The sequence below is a fragment of the Typha latifolia genome, chromosome 7, assembly GCF_019914945.1.
Source record: "Typha latifolia isolate L0001 chromosome 7, TyphaL0001v2, whole genome shotgun sequence".
NCBI classification, from domain to species: domain Eukaryota; kingdom Viridiplantae; phylum Streptophyta; class Magnoliopsida; order Poales; family Typhaceae; genus Typha; species Typha latifolia.
The window spans coordinates 5,371,629-5,396,763 of NC_133092.1; the positions used below are offsets into that span (position 1 = coordinate 5,371,629).

Consider the following 25,135-nt stretch of genomic DNA (forward strand, 5'->3'; position numbering starts at 1 on the left):
CTATACATGATATGATAAAAAGCACAAAGTACAAGATGAATAAATCGAATAAATAAGTGAGTGAACCTACTCATATAAGTCTAAATCAAATGACTGAAATCTCTACTCCACATGTTAAGAAAGACAAAATCACTACTTTTGATGCTTTTGGTGTGGTTCTCTCACTCCGATAACTCCTTGATGTCCAGATTCGATGATGATAGCTCTAACGAGGTAAGGATGTAGAAATACAAGATTAAGAAGAGGAAGTAGGCAATGACCCTACTATCCTTTTTTTATTTCCTCTCTAATCTCTCTCTCAAGTACAAATTTTTTTCTCTCAGTACTGTAACAATGCTGCAGTTGTGAGAACTAGAAAAAGGGGGGGGCTCACATGCACTGCACGTGAGATCCCTTCTCCTTCTCTCACCCATGTTGCCATGAGGAGGTGGCTGCGAATCTTCGGCCAAATCCTAATCGAAATCAGAATTTGTCCTATAAAATAAAACCCTAACCCTAAATTAGGAGGACCCGAACCCCTCCCCCCCCCCCCCCCCATCTTCTTCCTATTTCTCTCATCTTCTTCTTCTATTTCTAGTCAAAGTCGTGTCCTTGGATCAGCGTGCTGGAGCACTGCCAGAGCATCATCGGAGCAATCAGAGCTCACAACCCAATTCATCGGTGAGTTCTTCTCCCCCTTCCCCCCTATTCCACAAAGTTAAGTTAAAAAAATAATTAGGATTGATGTAGTACCTTGGTTTTGGACGTTTGCAACCTGTCGGAGAGGTTCGTCGGCGTCGCCCTTGAGTCCTCATGGCTTGGAAAGTGGTAGAGGTGAGCGTCGACCATGGATCTATGCCTATCTATGTTGGCTGCCCACCACGGACATCTCGTAGGAGTTGCTGAGGTTGCGAGGGTGGCGTGGATGTCTTCGGCTTGGCCCTCCTGCAGCACTGTCGTCGGCAACCTCTCCTTCTTCCTCTCTCTCTCTCTCTCTCTCTCTCTCTCTCTCTCTCTCTCTCTCTCTCTCGGTCCCTTCGAGATGAGGGCAGACTCGGGCAACCGAGTCTCATCCTCATTTTTATTTAGTAAAGGGTTTTGGATCGAGTTAGATTTTGAATCCAAGAGACCCGACCCGACCTGTTTGTTTTAGTGAGATTGGGCCTTAACCAAATCCATTTAAATGGATTTTTTTTAGGTGGGCTGCAGGCCAACTGCAGCCCAACCCATGAATAATAATGGGTTTGGGCCTTAAGCCCAAACTATTTAGTGGGTTTTGGAGGGCTGCGGGCCAGCCACAGCCCAGCCCAATCATTTGGGCTTAAACAAGCCCATTTAAATAATTTAATTAGTTTTAGAATTTAGAAATAATAAAATTAGTTAAATTGAAATATATTTTTTATTTATTATTAAATGTGGTGATTTTTTTTAACTATGGACTAGAGATTTTAGTCGTTTCACCTAAACACAAGTGAGTGGGTCTCATTACATATTTATTTTATTTATTTGCTTTGTATTTTGTGCTTTTTATCAGATCATGTATAATTCAGTGTGCAAATATATTATTATATTTTTGTGCATTATTATGTTCTGTGTGCAAAATATACGACCTACTATATTGCTATACTAGTGCATATAGTCATTTATATGATCAATAATATTAGTGAAAAAATATAATTGATACCTGGTAGGACTTTGAGAACAGACATAGGCTAGATATTCTTCATGCATCTCCCTGTGGTGACTCAAGACTACCTTGAAGTCTAGGGTACAGACCTATTCCTAATCAGCTTATGATGCGTTTAGATGACCCTAGTACGATTAGAGATCAGTCCAGGGAACAGACCTATACATGATCAACATATAATCCGTTTAGGTGACTCTGGCGCACTTAGAGAACAGTCCCAGGCTAGATTAGAAATCTCTCTAAGGTGACTCTAATCTTTCTCTATGGTTAGAGAAAAAAACAAGGTGAGTTTATCACATAGTGACACCTCCTGGTGACCCTAACTAGATTAACTATAAAGAAAAGACTCGAGTGCATATCGAGGTGACTTATTATTGATGTAGATCCTCAAGCACAGTCCCAAATTGAGACATGACATTATTATTAATATTAAGAGAAATTCAGCATATTGACACAAATCATGCTATAAGATATGATTTACTCTGTTAGTATTTATACTGTTATTATTATTGTTATCGTAAACAAGCTTAGTAAGATTCTCATTTTATATCATTGGACTTGTATTTAATTAAAATTATATTATGGATTTAGATTTATTGGGTTTTTGAGTGGATTTCACTCACTGAGCTATAATTGTTGGCCCATGAGTTCTCTCTTCTAGTATTTATACGGTTGTATGAGACATTTTGTTCTAAGTCACCTGTTATTTTAGTTTGATTGGTGACACATTATTGATGACATTGGTGTTTCTTTATTATTGAATTATATTTATTAGAGTTAGTTGTTTATAATTAAATTCTTGTTATTTTGGTACTTAGAAAATGGTTAAGACTTCGTTTATCTCAAGTGCATTGAGGTACATGGCCGGTCATGATTCTAATTTTAGGTCATGACAACAATGCCGCCCTAAACCTTTATCTCTTAACTCCTCTCTTTCTCTCTACTATTTTCTTCTAGGCCTTCCCTTTTTATAGCTAAGGAAGAAGAACCTCTTTGTAAAGAAAGAAAAAGATTTAAGAAATATAATAAGAGTTTTATTAGAATAAGGATTATCTTTTCTTAGTCAAAGATATACCTTAAAAAATTAATTCGATTTAATCAAATCCTAAAATATAAAAGATAAAACTAAATCCATCATTATCTAAATGATTAACTCTAATTTCTTATTTATTTATTTATTTTTGAAATTCTGGGTTATTACAACTAAGTCGCTTAAGAGCTCCAAAAATCATCATTCAAATCTTATTTCTTAGAGTGAAGTCGAAGTCATGTAGACCTATAAAATGACCACTATATGGTACTAAGGGAAAAAAGATTAAATGAATGGCAAGATCTTTCTTTTCTTCAATGTCTTTGAGGTTTTACTTCTCCTGTCCAAAATGAAGCATGTATCTGGACTGATGTTTAAACTCAATAGGACTCCTGACATAATGGAGGTTGATCCTCGAACTTTCAATGTGAGGCATTGCTAAGCATATTAGCCCTATGTCAGTATTGTTTACATGCATTTTCCTTAGTTACTACGTACTAGATTATGAATTTCTTTTTTCAGATGCTAGATTTAATTATTGATTAATATGAGAGATGAATTTTTATGAGTATATCAATCAACCAAATTGGCACGACCCACATCATCACCAAGGAGACCAATCATTGACAGTTGTTTTTCAATAAATAATTCTAGCTTAGAGTGCTGGTAAGGCTATCAAGATCCATAATCAGCACAACTTCTTCCTGAAGATGAAAAAAGATTTCCCAGAACTCATTCATAATATTTGATATAGAGATGGATTGTGCTCACAAACAGCAAGCACTCTCAATAAAATGTGAAAAGCAGATTTACCCAGTAGCATCACTGGATTCTCATTTAACCATTGATGTGCTTCTTCTTCTTTTCTTTTCTTTTTGTTGTTGTCAATTTGCATTTATTTGCAGCATCAAGGCCTTTGTTATATATGGAGGTCATGCCCATCTCCATCAGTTTCAAATACCTAAATAAGGTTTTTTGCATCCTTAGTATTGGCCATTGTGTAGATGAAGCATAGCTGATTTGCATGCCAAAATTCATTAAAGAGTTGAAACCTCACTAACTCTAGGCACACATCTACATTCTAAGCACGCACAAGAATAGTAACCTTAATGCCTCATCAATGGATTGCTCATTGTTAATTTCTTTTTTTCTTCTTCTTTTCAATTAGTTGACCTTGCCAGATCACTCTCAATGGAACAATTATCATATACAGTTCTAACATCTAATTTTCTAAGGACTTAATGTTTATAATTAGGAATCTTAATTGGCCTTTTCTAAGGTTATTCTTATCCTACTCAGAAAGCCCATGGGCTGCCTTAATGATGTTAAACATGCTTGCTCAATTGAGGTGCCAACCATGAGACACCAACAAACAAATAAGCAGATGCATCTTTAATCTCAGCAGAAAGAGAAAGACAGCAACTCATTAGTGAAGCTTATTTCAACCAGTTTGAGTACCACAGAACATCTGAGGCCAAGTTATAGAGAATCACCAATTTAGGTGCCAATGAAGATACCAATTCAGCTGCTAATGAAGATACTATCAAGTACAGATCACCAACTAACTAATAAGGACACTGAATGTTTAATCTCAGCATCAAGGGAGAGACAAATAGCTTATTAGTAATTAAGTGCCAAAAGAAACAGCAGGGCAACATAAGATGTGAAGCTTATTTCAATAATTTCTACATACCAGGGAATATGCGAGGCCAAGATATGGAAAATCGATAAGCACCAAAACCTAACTTAGCCATAAGTTCCACATCTTCCTGCATTGAACAAGGATCATATCATTAAGTACAAGTTTGAAGCATATAACAATAAAGGAAAACATGTCTGCTAATATTCTTCTGATAAGACAATGTTAAATATATATAGAAAATGACAATTTGCTTCTTTATTGTCTGCAAGATATTTACTGTGTCAGCTTGAAAATTCAATTCACCATGTATAGCCAAGTATAGTTAATAAACTGAAATAGCCTTTGACATGGATACCACAATGATACTTGCCCAATATATGAAGACTTATTTCACAAGGTAGTAGGGTACATTACACAGAGGAATTAATGTGTGTCAAGCATCGAAGATGTCAACAAGAAATTTGTAAGAAACTCTAAAAATTGTCTAACACAGGCTCCAAGCTATATATAAGTAAAACATATGCTAAATATAGAGATTATGAGGATAGCAAACACTGATCTACATAAGGTACACCTTATTTTTTTGTGTAATTTGTATTGTTCTTAGCCGATCTCATGTTGGACATTCAAGGAGGATCAGATAATTTTAAATTCTTAGGACTGTTCAGAAGTGTCTGATAAGTAGGTCAAAGACCCAAAATGGAGTACACGGAAAGACCAATTAGAAAATGTGTGTGATACCAAATTTTATGGTTACAAATGAAACTACTTCTCAACAAAATGATATATTACAAAAGATTTACTTTGTAGATAAATATCACTAGAGCATCACATGGCCGTCATTGGTTGCTTTGTTCAGTTATCAATACTAATTACTCAAGAAGCAAGCAGTAACTTACCTTATACCGATGATACTGATCAACTGCAATTTCTCCACTACTTCCATCCTTAATATTTTCTGATGATATTATAAACAAAATTTTCAATGCTCATATGTTGACAAAAAGTATAGGTAAGAAAATAAAAAGAAATAGAGTAAAAAGGACCTTTTCTTTCTGAAAAAACATCCCAAATACTGTCAGCCCTTCCTCCCTCTTGTTTTGCACCTTCAACCTACAAAAGGATAAAAGAACAGAGGTGAAACCGTGAAATGTTAAGTCAGAATCTAAAGAAGAGCACTACTTATTTCAAAAAGACAGAAACTGCCTGATAGAAAAAGAACATACTCCTAAGTCCTAACTAGAAGAATAAGAATGAAATGGAGAAAAAGAAAAATCAGGGGGGCAATAGGCTCATATTAAAAAATAATATGACACATATGAACTAGCTTTGAAGAGCAATGTTTTACCTAGATAAGAGACATAAGATAAAAAGAAACTAACTGCTACTTGATGTGTGAAGTCGTGAATAATATGCATCCATGAGAAAACATGAAGCATGACTTAATACCACTCCTTGGGGTTATATTCTACGAATCCTCCAAGAAGATCTGAACACTTCCTCTGCACTTAATGGAATGGTTACTTGAAATTGATGCCAAAAATGAAGTGTGATTCTAATTTGCAAAAATATCTGGTTTGCAAATTTTATGACACATCTACTCGTGTGGGCATGATTGTTGATTAACATGAGTAAGAATTACCACAGAACAATGAAATAAGATACAGAGAAGCCACCATCAAAGAATGGGGACCAGTACAACAGATATAGTAACCCAAAATTTGTTTTGTCCAATTAGAAGAAAGCATAAAAAGAATCCAAGAAAATCTAATGCTTTTGAGTGAGAATATAATGTCAAGTAGAACCATTCAAGAAAACATTTATCCTTCATTCCTTCCCCCAAATTCTTTCTTAACTATAAATATTTCAACCTATTAAGTTCTCTCAAAAACCTCCTACCTAAGCATGCATGCGCTCTCTCATAAACCTCCTTAAGCATGCATGCAAAGATGAATCTGTATTGTGTTATCCATATTCTTTTCAGGAATTTCTTCTCAAAATCCCAATCTAGTCTAGTAGACTGTAACTAAACTGCAACATTTCTACTGCTTACCATTTGATCGACTAGTTTCCGTCAGATTTGCAAATAGCAACCATTTGTTTGATATATGTTACTCGAAATGAAACCAGTCACACTTAATTAATATTATTGATATTAAGCACTGTAAAGTTCTAGTTTTCTGGACACGCACGGTCATGATATACTAACTCAAATTTGTTTCTAGATGATAGTGATATTCCCGTTAGTTTTCTCAAATGTTTGTAATTTGTAAACTTTGTGCCAGTTCTATTTAGAGATGTTAATGATGTTGAATTATGTGCCAAATATTCCAAAACCTGCAGAGAAGCCTCATGCGACATCTCAAAGCATTTGGGGTACTCAAGAAGATTAAAAGCTGGCATTTCAAAGTCAATCTGATCCAATGGCAATTCAACACAGCAAACCACACCAGCCCAAAAACAAAAGCAAGCACTCGTGCCCCTTTCTTAGCGGAGCCAACTACCACATCGTACGAACTTCTGATGCACATCAAACCAATACCGACGTTAAGAAACTGAATGCAATCACCAAAACAAAAAGGAAGCATTCGATAACACGTATAGAAAGTGAGAGATAGAAGCATAAATCCAAACGGAAGTGGCGACCCTAGAGACGAGAGGAGCAAATTTTGCCATCACCTGGTAAGCGGATGTGGCGACCCCAAAGACGAAATCTTTCGGGAAATCGCTGCGCTTAACTTCCCGGGGAACCCCATCGCAGCTTCCATGCTTGGCATTCGCCATGAGAGAGAGAGAGAGAGAGAGAGAGAGAGAGAGAGAGAGAGAGAGAGAGAGAGATGGTGGTTTAGTGTGAGAGAGGAAGAGACCGGCAGGCCGTTAGTAATAGAGGGATGAAAGGGCAACTCGGTCATTAAAAGAAAGTCACGTTTCTGGCCCTATACTGGCGGGGCCCACAACCGTCCGTTTCAAGTTAAAAGACGACGCGTGTTAGATTTCGTCAGGGTTCCTTTCCGGGCTGTCGCGAGGATGCTATTCTGACGAATCTTACTCAATCTGACGTGTAGAAAAAGATTCGACGGCTGGGATCAGCTTCATGGGACACCGACGGCAGGGACGAATCTTCCGGTGGGGACAGATCCTCCACGGTACCGGATGTAGGAACTTGCTATTGTACTACTGATGAGATACGCCGGTTTACCCCCACGTGGTTTTGTCCCATTTAAGTATACCTGAACTTCAAATTTAAGCCCTTTAACCCTCTAATATACCAAACTAACTATTAATTATTCAATTTTTTTCTAAAACTAAATATGATTTATTGGCACTAATATTTTCCATTGTACGTAACTTGGTAAATTAAGACTTTTCCCTGAACTGCAGAGAGTAAATTGTTTTAAGTTTGAAGATAAAAATGTAGGATAATTTCTTTTCACCGTTGACTTATCACATTTTTCTATAATGATTTCTTAAATTTTTTTAAGTACATAATGACTCTAAACTGTTAGGATTACCTTACTTAACTTAACTCTTTATATCAAAAAGTTATTATGTACCAAAAATAAAAGTTCAGATCATTATGTAAACCATTTTCCCTAGCCAAAAGTAAAATGATGATCATATTAATATTTTTTTAAGTAAAACACTTATATGATTAGTATTTTTATTGAAAGAAAAAAGGTTTAATAATTCAGTATTTTATTAGGAAAAGATGATACACATAAAACATTAAAAAGTTCAGTATTTTATTATTAAATATACTAAACGAGAAAGATATAAGTAAAAATGTAAAGAAAAAATGTGTAGTGTCGTAACTTTATGCTTGATTATCTATTTTAGTCATAAAATATATCATTATGAAAATATGAAAAAACTCTATAAGTTACAATAAAGTAGTAATTCTCCACAACCACTGCACTCACAATCGCAAAAAAAAAAAAAACGTATTAATTTTTAAATTTTTTTACAATAAAGTTTCTATATTTGGTTGGATAAAATGCTAAATTTATTAGTGTTTCATATGGGGTTACAGTGACACAAACCTGTTTTGATATTAAATTTGAGGTACAATCTATTTGGAGAAATAAGTTCTAAAAAGAGCCAGTATGGTCAAAAACTCCTAAGAAACTTGTCCCAAGTTTATTTTGGAAGGGATAGATTTGGAGTGCCCAGTCTATTGCTTATTGTGGCAAATTTCAAAAGCTATCATCCATTGCTAATTTTTCTCTTCAGAAATCTACCCACAAGACATAAACCCCCTTGTTCCTTCTTTTGAGTTGACTTTTGAAATTCGTTGGATTTTTTACTCTTACTTTTTTTAACCCATCATCTGCTAAATTTCCATTCCTATATTTGCTATATTAAATCTGTTCTTGGCCACTTCTCCTTTGCAAGCTCTTTTAACTTACTTGCCTTTCAGTAGGAGGTTAATTTATCTACATATTCAACTAGTTAGACATTTCATTTTGGCTTTCAGTAGTCCTTGCTTAGTGCCTGCTGAATCTGTCAGTCATTGTGATTTTGTGAGGTTCTAATGAATCACTATGAACAAACTTGTGCATTGTCTTGTAATGAGAGTATTCGAGATCACTGACTGCAATTATTAGAATTTAATTGCGTATCCATTTAAGATCTGATTCGTATCTAAAAATATGATTGATCTGGATTCCTTTTCGTTCCATTGAAATGATGAGAAAGAAGATAAAGAAACTAATTAAAATGTTACGAAAACACAATTAATGCTAAACTTAATTGGAAGGGATAATTTAGTCTTCTAATATGGTTATATAAATTATAGGAGGATTAAGTGTTTGAAAGTCCCAATACCACCTTAGAACCAAAATCACTTTACCATCCTAAAAATTTATTGAGAATCACTACCCATTCATGCACTTGTAACTAAATTATAAATACAAACACCGCTATTGGATATGACAAAATAACTTAAATAACCCTGCTTCTTTTATGTATGCAAAGGAAAAGTTCAAATTGACTTACTGAAACAAAATAATAAAATAAAATAAAAAGATAAAGTGCTTTTTGTTCAAACCAGTAACTAATTTGTATCACTATACTTCACTACATTTTGATTAAGTTGCAACTCTTAGATTCTTTTTTACTTTGGTCAAAAGTTTGGTTAAATGTATTTACACTCCAGTACTTTGGCATCTGTTTCTTAACTCTTTATGCTTCTGACTGAAGTAAAATTATTTAACTTCCGTGCGAAATAATACTGCGAACAACTTTGAGCAAAAAAATAGTTGACCAGCAATATTTCCACCATTTCTTTAACTTGATGGACTAAAATGCCCGTCTATCATCTCACATAAACTAGAGAATAAGTTAAATCCCACCTCTAATTAAGTGTAAAAGAAGAAGGAAATGGTGGTGTTATTTAAATCAAAACTCTTCTCCCCAAATAGATTATAGTCTATCAAAAATAATGGGGTATTTCAATAATTTCAAAATTTCTATCAAGGATGTCATCGATTTTACTTTGGGATCAGATGGCCTGTCATGGATCTACTGTAGATAATTAAGCTGACAAAAAACAAGCGCAAGATCCAAGAATAAGACGAAAAGATTTTAGTCAGATGAACTCATGGAAAGATTCCTCTCAAGAAAATATAGAAGTCGTGAGAAGATTTCTCACCAAAAAATAAAAAAAGTCATGGAAAGATTTCTCTCAGAATAATGAAGAAGTTGGCATTACTTTCAGTTTCCATTTTTGGAGTCATAGTTCAGCATCAAACTCAGTGCCAATCTATACAAGTGGGTGCCACTAGCATCTACCGAATGCCATGTTGAGATCTTTGTTTACTCTGAAGTCTGAAGATACCATTGCCTGACGAGGACAAATCTACTTGCTAAAAAAGGAATCGAGTGGGGTTAGTAAAGTTAAATTTGCAGAAGATCATGGCCATTGTTGTTGCAGTAGGGCCATTGCTTAGTATGTCTGTTTGCTTGTCATCTTGGACATGGATGAGTTTGATGTGTTAACTTTCAAATTGCAGTCTGACATCAACATAGCTAATTAACAATGCATGATGGAGTGACCTTATGACATGATAGAAGGGTCGTATAGGAACCACAATTTGATAAAATTTCAGATGCTTAATTCTGATGCAGTGCAGACGGAATCACAGGAAAAAGGATGGAAGAATATAAAAGCAGAGATCTTTACATAAGTGAACTTGAGAAAACTGGGGGGTCACAATAGCTTCCTACTGGTGATAAAACAGTTTGAAGGTTAGAAAAAAAAAATTGAAACGAATTGCCTTTCAAGACTAACCTGCTATAATTTGCTTCCTAAGCTTGCAAACTTGTGCTTCTATACTACAAAAACCATAGAACTGAGCTTGCTTCTTTGGACAGCAAACAATGCTGCAAGGATGTGTTCTAAAAGCAGACAGACAAAATTTTGATCATGAATCATCATTAGCTCCATGCATTGCTTTTGCCCAAATTCTGTGCAAGGAGAATGTACCGCATCAGTTCTCATAGAAGGAATAGTATACAAATGAGGAACATGATCCTGTAAAACTACTAATTAGACTGCACGCGTTAATTATAAATATACATGTCAGGCAAATACAACCCAAAGCATGAGGCATGAAATCTGAAAACAGATTACAGTGTCATATGCAGAAAACTTATCTTCTATTTTTTAATCATCTAGTGCTTGAACAAGAATTTCACATAACATGACATGTGACAAAATTAGCAGTTCACATGATAAAATATAGTGATTAAGAAGCTAATAAGAAAGACAATTTATAGATAAAAATAGGACCATAATATATAGTAAGTTAGCAACTAAAGTTGCAGGATATAAAACAGAAATTCAAGAGGTACATCAGACTCCAAAAGTAGGAAGTAAACACAAGAAAGCTATTAAAGTCAAGAAAGGTAGTAGATAGAACATAAATCTTTAGGGCTTGTTTGGTTTGAGGCTAAATTTCGAACTTAATTAGTTGATCTTATTTCTTAGTCTTTAACTTTTTAAAGAGTGAACTTAGTTAGGTATAAAATAAAAATAAAAAAATAAAAAAATTTGATTACTGAACTAGGTTAGGGATCCTGAACGAATTCAAAGACTCCCTGAACTCAAACCAAACGGGGCCTAAGTATCTTGTACACAAAAGACTTGAGAAAAAAAGCTGAGGATGCAAGAACTAAAGTATCAATGATCATTTATCTGAAATCAACAGAAAAATAAAACAAAAATAAGTATATTAACACGAAATTGTAGCTAAGAAGAAGCTAAAAGTCTAAAAGTTTTCAAGTGAAAATAACTGTGGTATCATCACTGAACTAACTTGTATAAAAGGCCACAAAAAATATCTAGAAGAGCATCTGTCCATTTTTGCTATTAGTAAGAACTCAGTATTATGATATTATCAGAATTATAGCTTTCAAGATCTGGTTAAACTGCTTAACTGGTTGGCAAACATCCTGAACCATAAAGAATAAAGTTATTATTAATTTGATCCAACTCTAATATTGGGTCAAGTAATGGGTGGCAAAAGGTATAGCCTACAGCTTAAGATCTTAAACTTCAACAAACCTCATGCTAATACCTATTCAGTTACAGATAGAATAACTCCACAAAATGAGTGCATGCTTGGCAGTTGAATTCAATTGCTTCAAACCCAAGGTAAAATTTTTGCAATGACAGAAAGAGCACTTACAAGACATCACCAATTTTGAGGCCTAAAGCTCTTGCTATATTAGGCTTATTAGCTTTAAGGAATACTAATGATTGCAAAAACAGATATGTGAAATTCCGCTTTCTAATAATAGAACTCCAACCTAACACATTTAGAACACTTCTGAAGTTGGATATCAATGAATATTAACTCCCCTCAAATAATGCTTACCTTCCACAGAATGTGTATTCCAGTATTTAGCCCAATGCAAATGCATACTGCATCACGAGTAACTTGGACTTCTTCTGGACAAAATGGGAAGCCTCCGTATGTATTAGACCATCCTTAGGTGGTCTCAGGGAGCACAAATATTTATTGTACTCACTGACTCTATGATGTATAGCATGAGTCTAACCCAAAGTACCACAGACTGGTAGTATTATCATTAGCAAATAGCAACAACTTACTGTCAAGCTCTAAAAGTACATGCTTAGAGCATTTCATAACAGTAATGGTTAACCAATGGAAGTTCTATCTTTCCACAAGAGGCAAAAGGAATTTACTGAAAGAGATCTCACTAAATTACATATGACTGATGTCCATCAATCTTGGAATAGACAATGCCCTAGGCAGAGGGAGATCAGAACAACAGGGTATACACATAGATATTTAAGCTAAAGGCAGTCTTGGTGGACTGTAGGCACTTAGTGATGACACTCATGAAGAGGTAACAAGTAAAAACTCAGGGAATTTGCATCAGTTCAAAGTAAGGAAAAAGATGAACACAGCAGTAACATGAAGGCAGAACCCAAATACAGGAGATCATGATTGGAGATTCACAAATACTTCGTCTATGAGTAATTACAATTTACACTATAAAAGCAGCTATGGATATCTTTTCCATGTCATTAATCATCAATCCCATCCATGCAGATATGCAGAAATATTACCTATACAGATCATACTGTTATGTAACAGCATAGAATTAGGGGGAAAAAAGAGAGGTAAATATCCTTTCAAAACATGAGATTAAGTTACAATATTAAAAGTTGTCAGTAGTATTGTGTGATCAAAAGTTAAGCAAGTACTAAGAGACTTTACAGTTTATAGCACAAAAGGAAGTAAAGGTAAAAGAGAGGTTGTCACTAAATCAGGATAAATTACTACCATTATGTGTAGACAAACTTATTGGAAAAATAGAGACCGAAGTACAAAATGATCTTCTTACAACCTCTTTAAATTTAATCGGAGAGGAAGATCACCTCCACAACTCATCAGCAGAACTTATAGTCTGGCTTGGATTGAGAAAAAAAAAATTGCCACAAGATAAGCCAGCAGCTTCGGCTAGTTACGCAGATTCTTTCTAAAACTATGCTTCAACTCTATCAATTGAGTGGATTTCCTCCTCTTCGATTTCCTTGACTGCTGCTATCAGGCTGCGGGTTATTCCCTTAAGGTACAACCCACTCTCTTTCATCTCCTCCAAAAGCTTCTCTGATGTGCGCCAGTCCATAGCCTTGAGGCAGAGAGACTGTATAAGATTGTTATACTCATTTGTATTTGGCTGTAATTCATCTTCTTTCATCTCCTTCAAGCATTCAAGGGCCTTTTGAAACTCCTCCAACTTGCAGTAACCACGAATGAGTATGTGGTAAGTAACAGGACTAAGCTTCGGATGTCTCTTTTTAGCTTCACGAAAGATTTCATACGCTTCATCCATTAGACCACCCTTTGCAAAACCACTCATAATCACACTATAAGTATAAACATCTGCCCTCAATCCTCTGCTCTCCATTACTTTAATTAAAGATTTAGCATCCTCCATTTCCCCTTCTTTAGAGAATGCAGTGATGACATAGTTGAACACTGCATTACCAGGAGCCGGCCCTAAATTTACCATTCTCAACAGCAACTTCTTTGCCTCCTTCAAGTCTTTAATCCTGCACAAACCATGAACAACTGAACCAAAAGAGTTATTTGCATACTTTAGAGCCTCCCCTTGATAGTCTTCGAGCAACTCTAAAGCAGCATGGATGGTTTCATCATTTCTGGATAGCGCACCCACCAGAAAATCCAATACTGACCGTGGTACAGAGATCTTCTTCTCCATTGCCATTAAATAAACCAAATGGGCCTCTTTCACCTTCTTGCCTTTGCAGAAGAAAGAAATGATCTTACCAGTCTTCTCACTATCAGGAAGGCACCCTGAATTAAGCATCTTCTCACAAATAGCCCAAGCAGCATCAATCATAGATCGCTTCCCAAGAGCTTCGATTGTGAAACAGTAAGTATCCCCATCAGGACTACACCCAAACTCATCAAACTTGTCAAAAACCTCAAGGCCAGCCTTGGCTTTCCCCAGATTACAGAACATGGAGATCAACTTGTTAAGTGTATCAGTATTGGCCAATCCTTTCTCACTCCCGATCTCCTTAATAAAATCCCACAACATGTAAGCTTCCTTCTTGGTGAGCTCCGCTGAATTACTAACCGCACTGACAAGATCTCCCACGGTCCTTGGCGTTTTAACAGATTCATAAGTTGAGGAGACTAATCGGAAGAAAGGAACCAATTTTTCACTTGAACAAACTGTAGTGTTAAGCACTTTCGAAAGGACCTCCTCATTAAAATTAAACCACAACTTCGTGAAGCTTCTTTCAAAATCTGTTCCAGGGCATTCAAGTGTCTCCCTAATAGACTCAACTTCTTCATCAACGTTGATCTCATCTGCTGCTCCTTTCACTTCTTTCTCCGCAGCGAAGATCTTCTCGGGATCATCCGCATTAACACTCTCTTCCCACAAGGAGCTAAGATTGTCCGGGTCGCCCGAAACAGGACTAGGGTTTTCGCCGCCATCCTCAAATGTAACAGGAGAAGCATGGGACTCGTCAAGATTCAAATTTTGGGTTTCGCCAGCTCCAGAATCGTCAACGGTCGAGCTAGGGTTCTTCCCATCGTCATCTAGAGAGAAGGATTCGTTGGTGGAGGAGAAGAACTTGGGGTTGTGGAAGCGGGTGGGGTTGGAGAAACCACGTCGGGATGCGTGTGGAGGTGGAGGAGGGACTAAGGTTAGCGTTTTGGAAGGTACCTGAGATGGGATCGGAGATAACCTCGGAATCGAGGAACGGAGAAGGAAAGCTCTGGTTTTGGACCTCCACATCCTCTCTCTCTCTCTCTCTCTCTCTCTCTCTCTCTCTCTCTCTCTCTCTGCGTCTTTGGAGGCGGAGAGTAAAGCAGGGGTTTTAGGGTTTATGGTGCTGTTAGACGAGTGCAGGCTGAGTCGACCCCTGGAGGCCTCGAGTCTAAGAAAACGGAAAGACAATCTCTTTTTCACCCCCTCAAAACTATCGCCTTCTTCCGCAGCGAGCCCCTCGTTTCTTTTCCATAATGACTCCCAAAATATTAGAAATTTTTCACATTAGAAAAAAATGTTGCAGTGTGTTTGTCTTGTTTCTTTTTTTTTATTTTTTTATTCTTGCTTTGCTTTTTTATTTTTTACTCTCATTTGGATTTTTGCTCGTCAACTTTTAGTTAGGGTAATATTACTTGTTTTTGGGTTTCTAAATATGATTCTTAATTGGTTTTGTGATGGTGGTGTCACTATTTTATGAAGGTCATTTTCTTCTACTTTTCATAGAAACGGTCTTTATAAAAATTTAAATCTATTGACTTTATCTCTAAGAGTTTTTCATTGGAATGCATGAGCTCTATTCATTTCTTACTCATATGTTCAAGTTTGCATGCCACATAGATGTATCTGTACTAGACTGTATGATTGAGATCGAACTCATTACGCATTTTGTCATATAAAATGCACTCTCCTTCTTGCCCTAGGTTACCATCACAGAACCTCTTGTGATTTTCTATAAATTAGTAGTGAAGGTCATATGACATACAGTTGCTAGCTATGGGACAGATACGACGTTTCTCTTGAGGTTGGAGGCATGGCTCACATTAGTCAATTACAAGGCCAAACCTTTTGCCATATTGATTTAGACATCTCCTTTGCTAACCATGCTGCAATGTCCCTCATTTCCAAAATAGACACACCCATAGTCACATTGGATGTATTTATTGAGAATATTCTTTTGAGCAACAGCTTGGAAAGAAAGAGAATCTGAAATCTATCACCACTGTTTAGCCTATCTATCTATCCAAAGACAATTGTCGGACTCAGAGATTTTGAAAATATTTACTAAAGAACGTTGCATTATGTGCAATGTCATTCGTCTAATTTTTATAGGTTTTGTAATTGTTCCTAATATGACCATTTTTGCCACAATGTGATAGGTTACGGAATGATCCATTTAAGATCTGGATTTATTGCAGGAAGTAGTCCGCGCAACTGAGAAAACATATTTACAAAATATTCTTCCGTAGTCATAAAATTATAAAACTAAATTTGATCGATCCGTAACTTCCTGATCTACACTTTTCGTATTTATATCCTTTGCATATTCGAACTACAACTGGGACGAAAATACGATATAGTGGAGATGAAGGTAGTAGTGACGGGTGGAGTGGATGTTAGGGTTATGGATGATAATGGAGATGAGGGTGGATGGTTGTTGTGGTTTAAGGGATAAAACTGAAGGGGAAGAAGTGGTCGAGATCCCAAATAATGGGGGAGGACTCGACAGATGAGGGAGATTAGAAGTTAGGAGAGACCTTGCCAACGGTAAAGGTAGTAGGTTGGTGAAGAGGGAGGAGAGAAATTAGGATAGAAAGACTAGAGAGAAGATAAAGAGGCAAGAAACCAATATTCAATAGCAATATCATTTTTGGCTATCATCCACATCTTTATAGAGGCTAGCCAGCAAGCCAAAATAATAATTATTAATCCTAAATCTAGTGGACTCCCGCCGATCACGTTTGAACGCGTCCGATCGTGTTCGAAGGCACAAAATGTGTTCTCTGTTGATGTGAACTTAATGTAGGCATTCGAACGCATATTTCATGTTCTCTGTTTTTGCGAACCTAATGCAAGCGTTCGCAAGGGCGTTCAAATGCGACCCCTTTCGCGTTCAAACGCGACCTACAAGAAATTTATTTTAATAAAAATAAATAATTAATGCAATAAGAAAAAACTCTAATTAAGTATATCAGCCCACCACGCTTCTCCCACCTTGCCCTTAAGGTAAAAAGTCGAGAAAACTCTCCAAGATGTCCGTCTCCAACTCCCATGTCGCCTCATCGGATAGCTTGCTAAGCCACTCGACTAGAACCTCCATCTTTAATCTAGTAGCATGATGTCGACGGCTCCTAGCAAGTACTCGAACTAGCTCCACAATCTCTGTCTTCTCCAATGGCTCTAGTAAAACTGATCCAACGACCTCATGATCTCCAATTTGCTCTCTCAGCAATGAAACATATAAGATAGGATGTACTCTCGAACCCTTAAGCAACTCCAAATAATATGCGACTAGACCGATACGCTCTAACACCCGAAACAAACCAAAGTAGCAATGTGCTAACTTCTGGTTTCGCATCGGATGCAAGGTCACCTGTTGATACGGTTGCACCCTCACAAATACCCAACTGCCGAAGTTGAACTCCTGCTCCCGATGGTTGCGATCATAAACTTGCTTCATGCGATTTTGAGCAATTTTAAGATGGGCACGCAACCTCCTCAATGTAGCGTCTCTATCCATCAAAGCTAAGTCCACCTCTGTTCGATCTACAAATGCCACTAGGTTATAGGCGCGTAATATCGGAGTCGTGCGCCCATACACTACCTCGAACAGAGTCATGCCAATACTGTTATTGTGGGCGGTGTTATAAGACCACTCCGCCCACGGTAAGAACTCCAACCATTGTCTCGGCATCTCTCCAACAAAGCACCGGAATTACTACTCAATGCCTCGATTGACCCCCTCAGTTTAGCCATCGGTCTGTAGATGGTAGGCCGAACTAAAGTTCAATCAAGTCCCCTATAATTTGAAAAACTTCATATAAAAGTTGCTCACAAATACACGATCACGATCGGAGACAATCATGCGTGGCATGTTATGCAATCGAGCAACATCTCTAACAAAAATTTCAGCCACTGACTTTGTTAAAAATGGATGTGACAATGTAGAAAAGTGCGTATACTTACTCAATCTGTCAACCACCACAAAAATAATAGAATAACCACATACTAGTGGAAGACCTTCTATGAAATCCATAAAAATGTCTTCCCAAACACGTTTCAGTATCAGTAGAGGCTGTAGTAATCCGGCCGGTTTCAATATGGTTGCCTTAGCCCTTTGCAGACTTCGCAAGCACGGACAAAACTTCTCACATCTCGCTTCAATCCTAGCCATGTGCAACTCTATGATATCCTCTTATAAGTCCTCAAGACACTCTCATGACCAGCCTCTAGAGTTTGGTGGAAGTGCTCCAACAATTTCTATCGTAACTCATCATTTGTGGCACCTGAATTGTAACACCCGAACCCTAAACTCGTGCATAGCACGAGCCCACATGGCACGTGTGTAGCACCTGACCATTTGGTTAGTTATTGACAATCAAATAAACCTGTAGCAACATCATGATTTCATCCATAATATTTAAACTAAGAATAACTCAAGTCTAACTGTCAACAGCATACAAATAACCCTACTTGGGCCCCACACAGGCCACAATACATCATCAAGAGCTTTTTACAACTACATATACACAACGATAGTATATATATAATTATACAAGTACAAAGTCATATACTAAAATATAAGATAAGGATACAGACACACTTTAGAGAATGTCCACTAATACATTGAATAAGATAACTCCTCTGGCATATACACTAACCACGCTCTACTCCTCACTCACCGGTAAGACCTCTAAGGGAGTATCCTACTCCTCTCGTTTACCTGAGTTTTTGGAAAAGAAAAAACACAAAGAGTCATGAGCTAAAGGCTCAGCGAATAGACCTTACACTGAATCAGTGAAGCCAAATAGAGAATAAATCAAGTACTGGATAATATAAATCAGAAAAAATATCATGTTATGAATGAGTAAATGAATGTGTCCTCAATAATACATAAAAGAAATATAGATAACATGTCATAACTGATAAAAGTATATAATCCTCGACAATGAATAAACAAATCTCCATGTCATACTATCATTATAATTTTCTCTCAAATATGACACATGATGCATGCCGACCATGACCATGCTATAATATCCAATGCAACGGTATATGATGTATATTGATCACTCGATAATCAAGTAACCAAATGACAATGAAATCATATGCATTTCTCAACAATACGATCATCACTGACATCTCGATATAATATCATCATACTAGACCACTCTGCACAGTCAACACCCGGTACCCGGTCTCAATATCATGTCCGAAGGCTCATAGCATACTCCGCAACTCGTAAGAGTATCTCAAATATAGTCATACCCCACCACCCGCTAGGGTATCAACATCCATCTAGACCGGGCACCCACGTAGTTGATAAAAAAACCTCGTGAGGATAACTCGCCATATATGCCCTAGCGAACGGCATGTGTCCGATTGTCTGTGCGCACAGACTCTACTGACCTCGGACATGGGCCACGAGATATTGCATATCAGCGACCATAATCATCACTCTAGGCACCCCTAACCCTGGCGCCTACTTGGGTATCCTCACGCTTCTATCAACTATCCTATCAATCATATTTCATACTTTCCTTCTAAATGGGAGATCACATGCATATATCCAGTACGATAACGAGTCAATGCATAACAGGAATTTAGGTGGTAAGGAAGTCAAGAGGAAAATAATGCAATGTAGTCTCCGACAATATATCTAACACATGCATACTCATACCAGAAGATCATCTTCATATAAAATCATAACAGTATAATCATCTCTAATCATCTCCATTTATCATCATTATACTCATATCCAAGATCAGCCTAATTCTATGTATGATAAAAATATGCTCGACTGTAATCATCTCTAAATAAAGTCATATAATCATGCTAGAGGTCAAAACATGCATGTACATAAGATATAATATATCATAATTTGAGAAAGACGTTTAGGGGATAAGACTACTCACCATTACTGCAAATACCAAACAACCACTCGTTCACGTTGCTACGACAATAATCAAGCCTCGATAACTAAGTCCACGGGGTCTTGAACATGGGGGTCAAAATCTGAAATTATTTAAGTAGTATGATATTAGCCGTTTATCTAATTAAAATCCGTTCATGTAATATATGATCATTTAGAAGGTTTTAGAATTTCTACTTATCTTTATAACTAGCTAGATTTTAATTACAAATAAAAAGAAAAATAAAAAGAAAAATGAAAACTTAACTATAAGTATATCTTGATTAATTAGAAATTACTTTATAAAATAATAAATAAATACATAAGCCTAGTATTTTATTTGTTACAAAAATAACAATATATAATAAATTAATAGAATTACTTAAAATTTATATCCTAAGAATATTAGAATATAAATCTAATAATTACAATTTACAAATCTATCTATTAATCTAATATACATATAAGTAAATAAATAAATAAATAAATATAAGTATTATCTATATTTATGTGTAATAGTTTATAACCTAATTAATCATTAATTAATTATAATTAACAATAATCATAATGATGAATATGTATTATTATTAAAATGAATAATGTCTAAATCTATTTGTATTAATTAAGAAGGAAAAACCTAAATAAATAACATCAATTAAATAAATAAATAATTAATTAAATTAATTTAAAAAAACTGTCATCAGTGCTAGGCTCGGCCCAGTGCTAGGCTCGGCCCAGCACTGCCTGTTCAACTTTCATAGATTTGTTTTTTTAAATCTTGATTATCTATATTTGTTTTTTTTAATATTATCTATATTTGTTTTTTTAAATCTTGATTTAAAAAAACTGTCATCAGTCCTACCAATTGTTCAACTTTTATAGAATCGATATCCTTACTTTTCTCAATAGCTGTAACTTTTGCCTGAAACCTTTCTGGAAGAGACCTAAGGATCTTACGGACAATTCCTTTTTTCAGAATTTTCTCTCCTAGGTTGAAACTGGAGTTGACTATATCACTCAGCTTTGCATAGAACTTATCAAATGTCTCATTCTCCTCCATACGCAGGGTTTCAAAACTAGTAGTCAACCTCTGAAGTTTTGATAGTTTTACAGCCATAGTTCCTTCATGAGTTGTTTCTAAGATTGTCCAAGCTTCTTTTGCTATCTCACAAGTAGAAATTCTTCTAAATTCTTCCGAGGAAACACAACTAAAAATTGCATTTATTGCCTTGCTATTCCATCCAACTTTTTCATAGTCGACCTATCCCATGACTCTATCGGTTTATCGGCAAGTTTATCATCCACCATGTACATTGGTGGACTCCAACCGTTCACAACGGCAAACCATACTCGTTCATCTATAGACTTCAAGTAAGCTCTCATCCTAGCTTTCCAATATCCATAATTTGATCCATCTAGAATAGGAGGTCTAATAGATGATGGTCCATCTCTATGAAAATCCATGCCTATCTGATCTCTCTCAAAGGGTGAGAGAACCTGCTCTGATACCAATTGAAAAACCCCTAGACACAAGTATGTATCTAAATATTAGGCAATGATATCACTCGTTCGCTTAAGTAAAAGTCCGTAGAAATATTAAGAACGAAAGCAGAGATGAACGCCAAGATTTTAACGTGGAAAAACCCAAACGGGAAAAAACCACGGATCCAAACTCGGATCAAAACCAATCACTAGAATAGTAGCAGTTACAAGACTGACTCTCAAAACAACCCGTCGAACCAAACGACTTTGTTCCTCTCAGTCTTGCTCGCTAGACCCACGATTCACCACTTCTCGTGATTGAAGTCCAATCTCAGTAACTCTCGAGATTGATCTTTCGTCTAGATAGCCCTTAAGACGAAAGATTAAGATTTGTAGATGAGTGGAACCTTGTTAGTTGAAGAACCGTTGTAGCCTCAAGAAGTCTCCTTCAATAATGCTTCTTCAACTACCCTAGAGATAGGGTTTCACAATCCTTATATATGATCTCCAAGATAGAGCCAAATCCAAATCTTATCCGTACTCACGAAAGTACAAGATAGAGCCAAATCATAATCTTATCCGTACTCACGAAAGTACAAGATAGAGCCAAATCCAAATCTTATCCGTACTCACGATTTTCAAGATAGAGCCAAATCCTAATCTTATCCGTACTCACGAAAGTACAATATTCTTAAACTTTGTTGGTGCGTTTGAACGGGCTCGAGTGCGTTCGAACGCGACAGCTTAAATTCTTCAAGTTGCGTTCGAACGCGTTTATGAACGCAACTCTCGGTCTGTGTGAATGCAGTACCCGCGTTCGAACTCATTTGTGAACGCGGCTCTCTGTCTGTGTGAACGCGGTGTGAACTCGACGGCTTTTCTCCAATAATCTTGCAATTCTTCAAACCAGAGATATTCTAGACTTGTGTAAAGCTCATATACATGAAAAAATATATACTTAGAATATTTTGTACATAATTGCCAACAAATAAAAATCTAACACTATTCCTCACCAGTTCTATTAGTGAGGAAGGATGAAAGTTAGCATTTCTGTGTAGATTACCATGCGCTAAACAACATAATTGTTAAGGACAGGTATTCGATACCCGTTATAGATGAGCTATTGGACAAGCTGACGGGAGCTTCATACTTCAGCAAACTCAACCTTTGTTCGGGGTATCACCAGATCCGAGTGCGTGTCGAGGACGTCCACAAAATAGCACTCCGAACTCACGATGGTCACTATGAGTTTTGGGTAATGTCGTTTGCATTGACCAATGCGCGACAACCTTCCAAGGGCTAATGAACAACATATTCCGTCCACTTCTACGACAGTATGTGTTACTATTCTTCGATGATATTTTAGTGTACATCAAGACTTGGGAGGAGCACTTTGTTCACCTACGGTCCGTGCTAGCGCTCTTGATGGATGACTCTCTCAAGGTGGAGCGAAGTAAATGCCTATGGGGCGAGCAACAAGTGGAGTACTTGAGACATATCATTTTGGCCGACCTGAGCAAGGTGGCATGCATGCTCAGCTGGACGAAATTGAGGATCGTACGGGAGTTGTGCACTTTCCTTGGCTTGACAAGTTATTATTGCATATTTGTGGCCGGTTATGAGAAGATCATCGCACCACTGATAGCCTTATTGAAGAAAGATGCCTTTAAACGGACTAATGCAACGACAAAGGCATTCGAGGAGCTGAAGTTAGCAATGGCGATCGCACTGGTGTTGGCACTACCCGACTTCACTAAGTAGTTTGTGATCGAGTGTGACGCGTCGGGTGCAGGCATATGGGCTGTATTGATGCAGTTCGGGAGACCTATTGCTCATCTTAGCAAAGCTTTAACAAGGAGATCATAGTAGTTGTCCACCTATGAGCGGGAGATACTTGCTATTTTGCATGTCGTGACGAGGTGAAGACCATATTTGATTAGGAGACGATTTGTGATTTGAATAAATCATCGGAGCTTACCTTATTTTATAGGGCAGTAGATTCACACACTCGCGCAGCAGAGGTGGATCACCAAGCTATTGGAATATGACTACGAGCTGCTATACAAGAAAAGAGCGCAGAACAAGGCAGTGGATGCGCTCTCCCGATAGCCTGAAATGGCCGAACTAAAGGCCTTGATTGTACCTGCCTTTCCCTTCATGGATGACATATGAGAAGCAGGTGCTATTGACCCGAATATCTTGAGAATCTTGCAGGAGATGGAGGATGACTCTACGAGTCTTCTTGGACTCGTGAGCATAGCGGATTGCTATTGGACCGCAGGCGCATCCGAATACTAGCGGACGTGGGCCTGCGACAAAAAGAAATGGAGCATTTTCATTCCACTACTGCCGAACTGAGGCAGGACACGAGGGACTCCTATGGACTCGCAAGAGACTATGTCAGAGTTGTACATGGCCTAAGGTATGATAGGAGCTTAGGGCATTCATGTGTGCTTGTGAGGTGTGCCAATAGGTAAAGACTGACTCCCTAAGGTCAGCAGGATTACTCTAGTCTTTGCCCGTGCCGGAGAGGATTTGGGAGGACATCTTCATGGATTTTATTGAAGGCTTATCTTCTGTGAGTGGGTACTCAATCATATTTATTGTGGTAGACAGGCTGAGTAAGTATGCTCACTTCTTAGTCGTGTCGCACCCATCTTCAGCGTGGATGGTGGCAGAAGTGTTTGTGCGCAATATCACCAAACTTCATGGCAAGCCGCGTTCAATAGTATCCGACCAAGACTGAGTCTTCATTAGTGGTTTTTGGATGGAGTACTTTGCACTCCAGGGTACCCAATTAGACCTCAGTTTAGCCTATCATCCACATACAGATGGCCAAATTGAGGTGGTGAACTGAGGCATAGAGCAGTACCTACAGTGCATTACAAGCAAGAAACTGAGGAGATGGCTTAACTATTTACCATGGGCAGAGTAGTCCTATAACATTGCATTTCATAACACTATTGAGATGACACCATTTGAAGCAGTGTATGATAGACCACCACCTATAATGAGAATATTCGACCCTGAGGCAACATCAGTGAGGAAGGAGACATAGCTAGAGTTGTCTGATCGGGATGCAATACTACGGAGACTACGAGAGCACATGACAGCGACCCAGAACTGCAAGAAATAAGTATACGACTGCCGACATCGGGAGTTAGAGTTCAAGGTCTGGGATTTTATTTTTGTGCAAGTTCAGCCATATCAGCAAGTTACTCTACATCCGGTATGCAACCCCAAGTTAGCGCAACAGTATTTTGGGTCGTTCCATGTATTGGAATGAGTGAGACTAGTGGCATACATATTGAAGTTGTCGAAGGGATCTTGAATTCATCCTGTGTTTCATGTATCACTACTGTGGGCGAGAGTAGGGGCGGATTAGGCAGTGGGCACACATATACTCGATCCAATTGAGGAGATAAAAGTATTCGAGCTAGTACAAGTGTTGGCGAGACGGAGGTGATGCTGAGAGGGGCGACTGGAGACGGAGATATTAGTAGAGTAGCTCAGACGACATTTTGACAAGGCAACATGGGAGTCTGAGGATGACATTGTGGAACGCTTCCTAGACTTCTCACCTTGAGATTAAGGTGACGGAATCATGGTGGATTGATACAGCTAGAG

At 37.4% G+C, this 25,135-nt stretch overlaps 2 protein-coding genes across 4 annotated transcripts in view; both read right to left on the reverse strand.

The window, feature by feature from the left end:
* The window catches only part of LOC140792994 (beta-glucosidase 4), a 40,066-nt gene extending 32,876 nt beyond the window's left edge, over positions 1-7,190 (reverse strand). Inside the window, exons 1-4 of one of the 2 annotated variants that reach the window (XM_073144290.1) lie at positions 7,018-7,190; positions 5,385-5,451; positions 5,238-5,296; positions 4,390-4,465 (exon numbers count right to left, since the gene is read on the reverse strand). In XM_073144290.1, coding sequence (XP_073000391.1) covers positions 4,390-4,465; positions 5,238-5,296; positions 5,385-5,451; positions 7,018-7,122 — 307 coding nt within the window. In that variant the 5' untranslated portion in view covers positions 7,123-7,190. Of the gene's footprint in view, positions 1-732; positions 1,026-4,389; positions 4,466-5,237; positions 5,297-5,384; positions 5,452-7,017 lie in introns of those variants that run through there. The other variant, XM_073144291.1, reaches the window with a different exon arrangement.
* A 3,225-nt stretch (positions 7,191-10,415) lies between these two features.
* On the reverse strand, positions 10,416-15,298 carry LOC140792993 (small ribosomal subunit protein mS80 (rPPR6)). Of its 2 annotated transcripts, none has more exons than XM_073144289.1 (2): positions 13,247-15,298; positions 10,416-10,803 (listed from the first exon to the last, which is right to left on the reverse strand). In XM_073144289.1, the coding sequence occupies exon 1, from the start codon at positions 15,142-15,144 to the stop codon at positions 13,354-13,356; it is 1,791 nt and encodes a 596-aa protein (XP_073000390.1). In that variant the 5' UTR covers positions 15,145-15,298; the 3' UTR covers positions 10,416-10,803; positions 13,247-13,353. The 2 variants fall into 2 exon arrangements, with proteins under 2 accessions (XP_073000390.1, XP_073000389.1); XM_073144288.1 differs by having other exon boundaries at positions 13,216-15,298.
* Between the last annotated feature and the right edge of the window lie 9,837 nt (positions 15,299-25,135).

Excerpts from the sequence above, each read along its gene's own strand:
- LOC140792993 (XM_073144289.1), bottom strand. The coding sequence starts at position 15,144 with ATGTGGAGGTCCAAAACCAGAGCTTTCCTTCTCCGTTCCTCGATTCCG.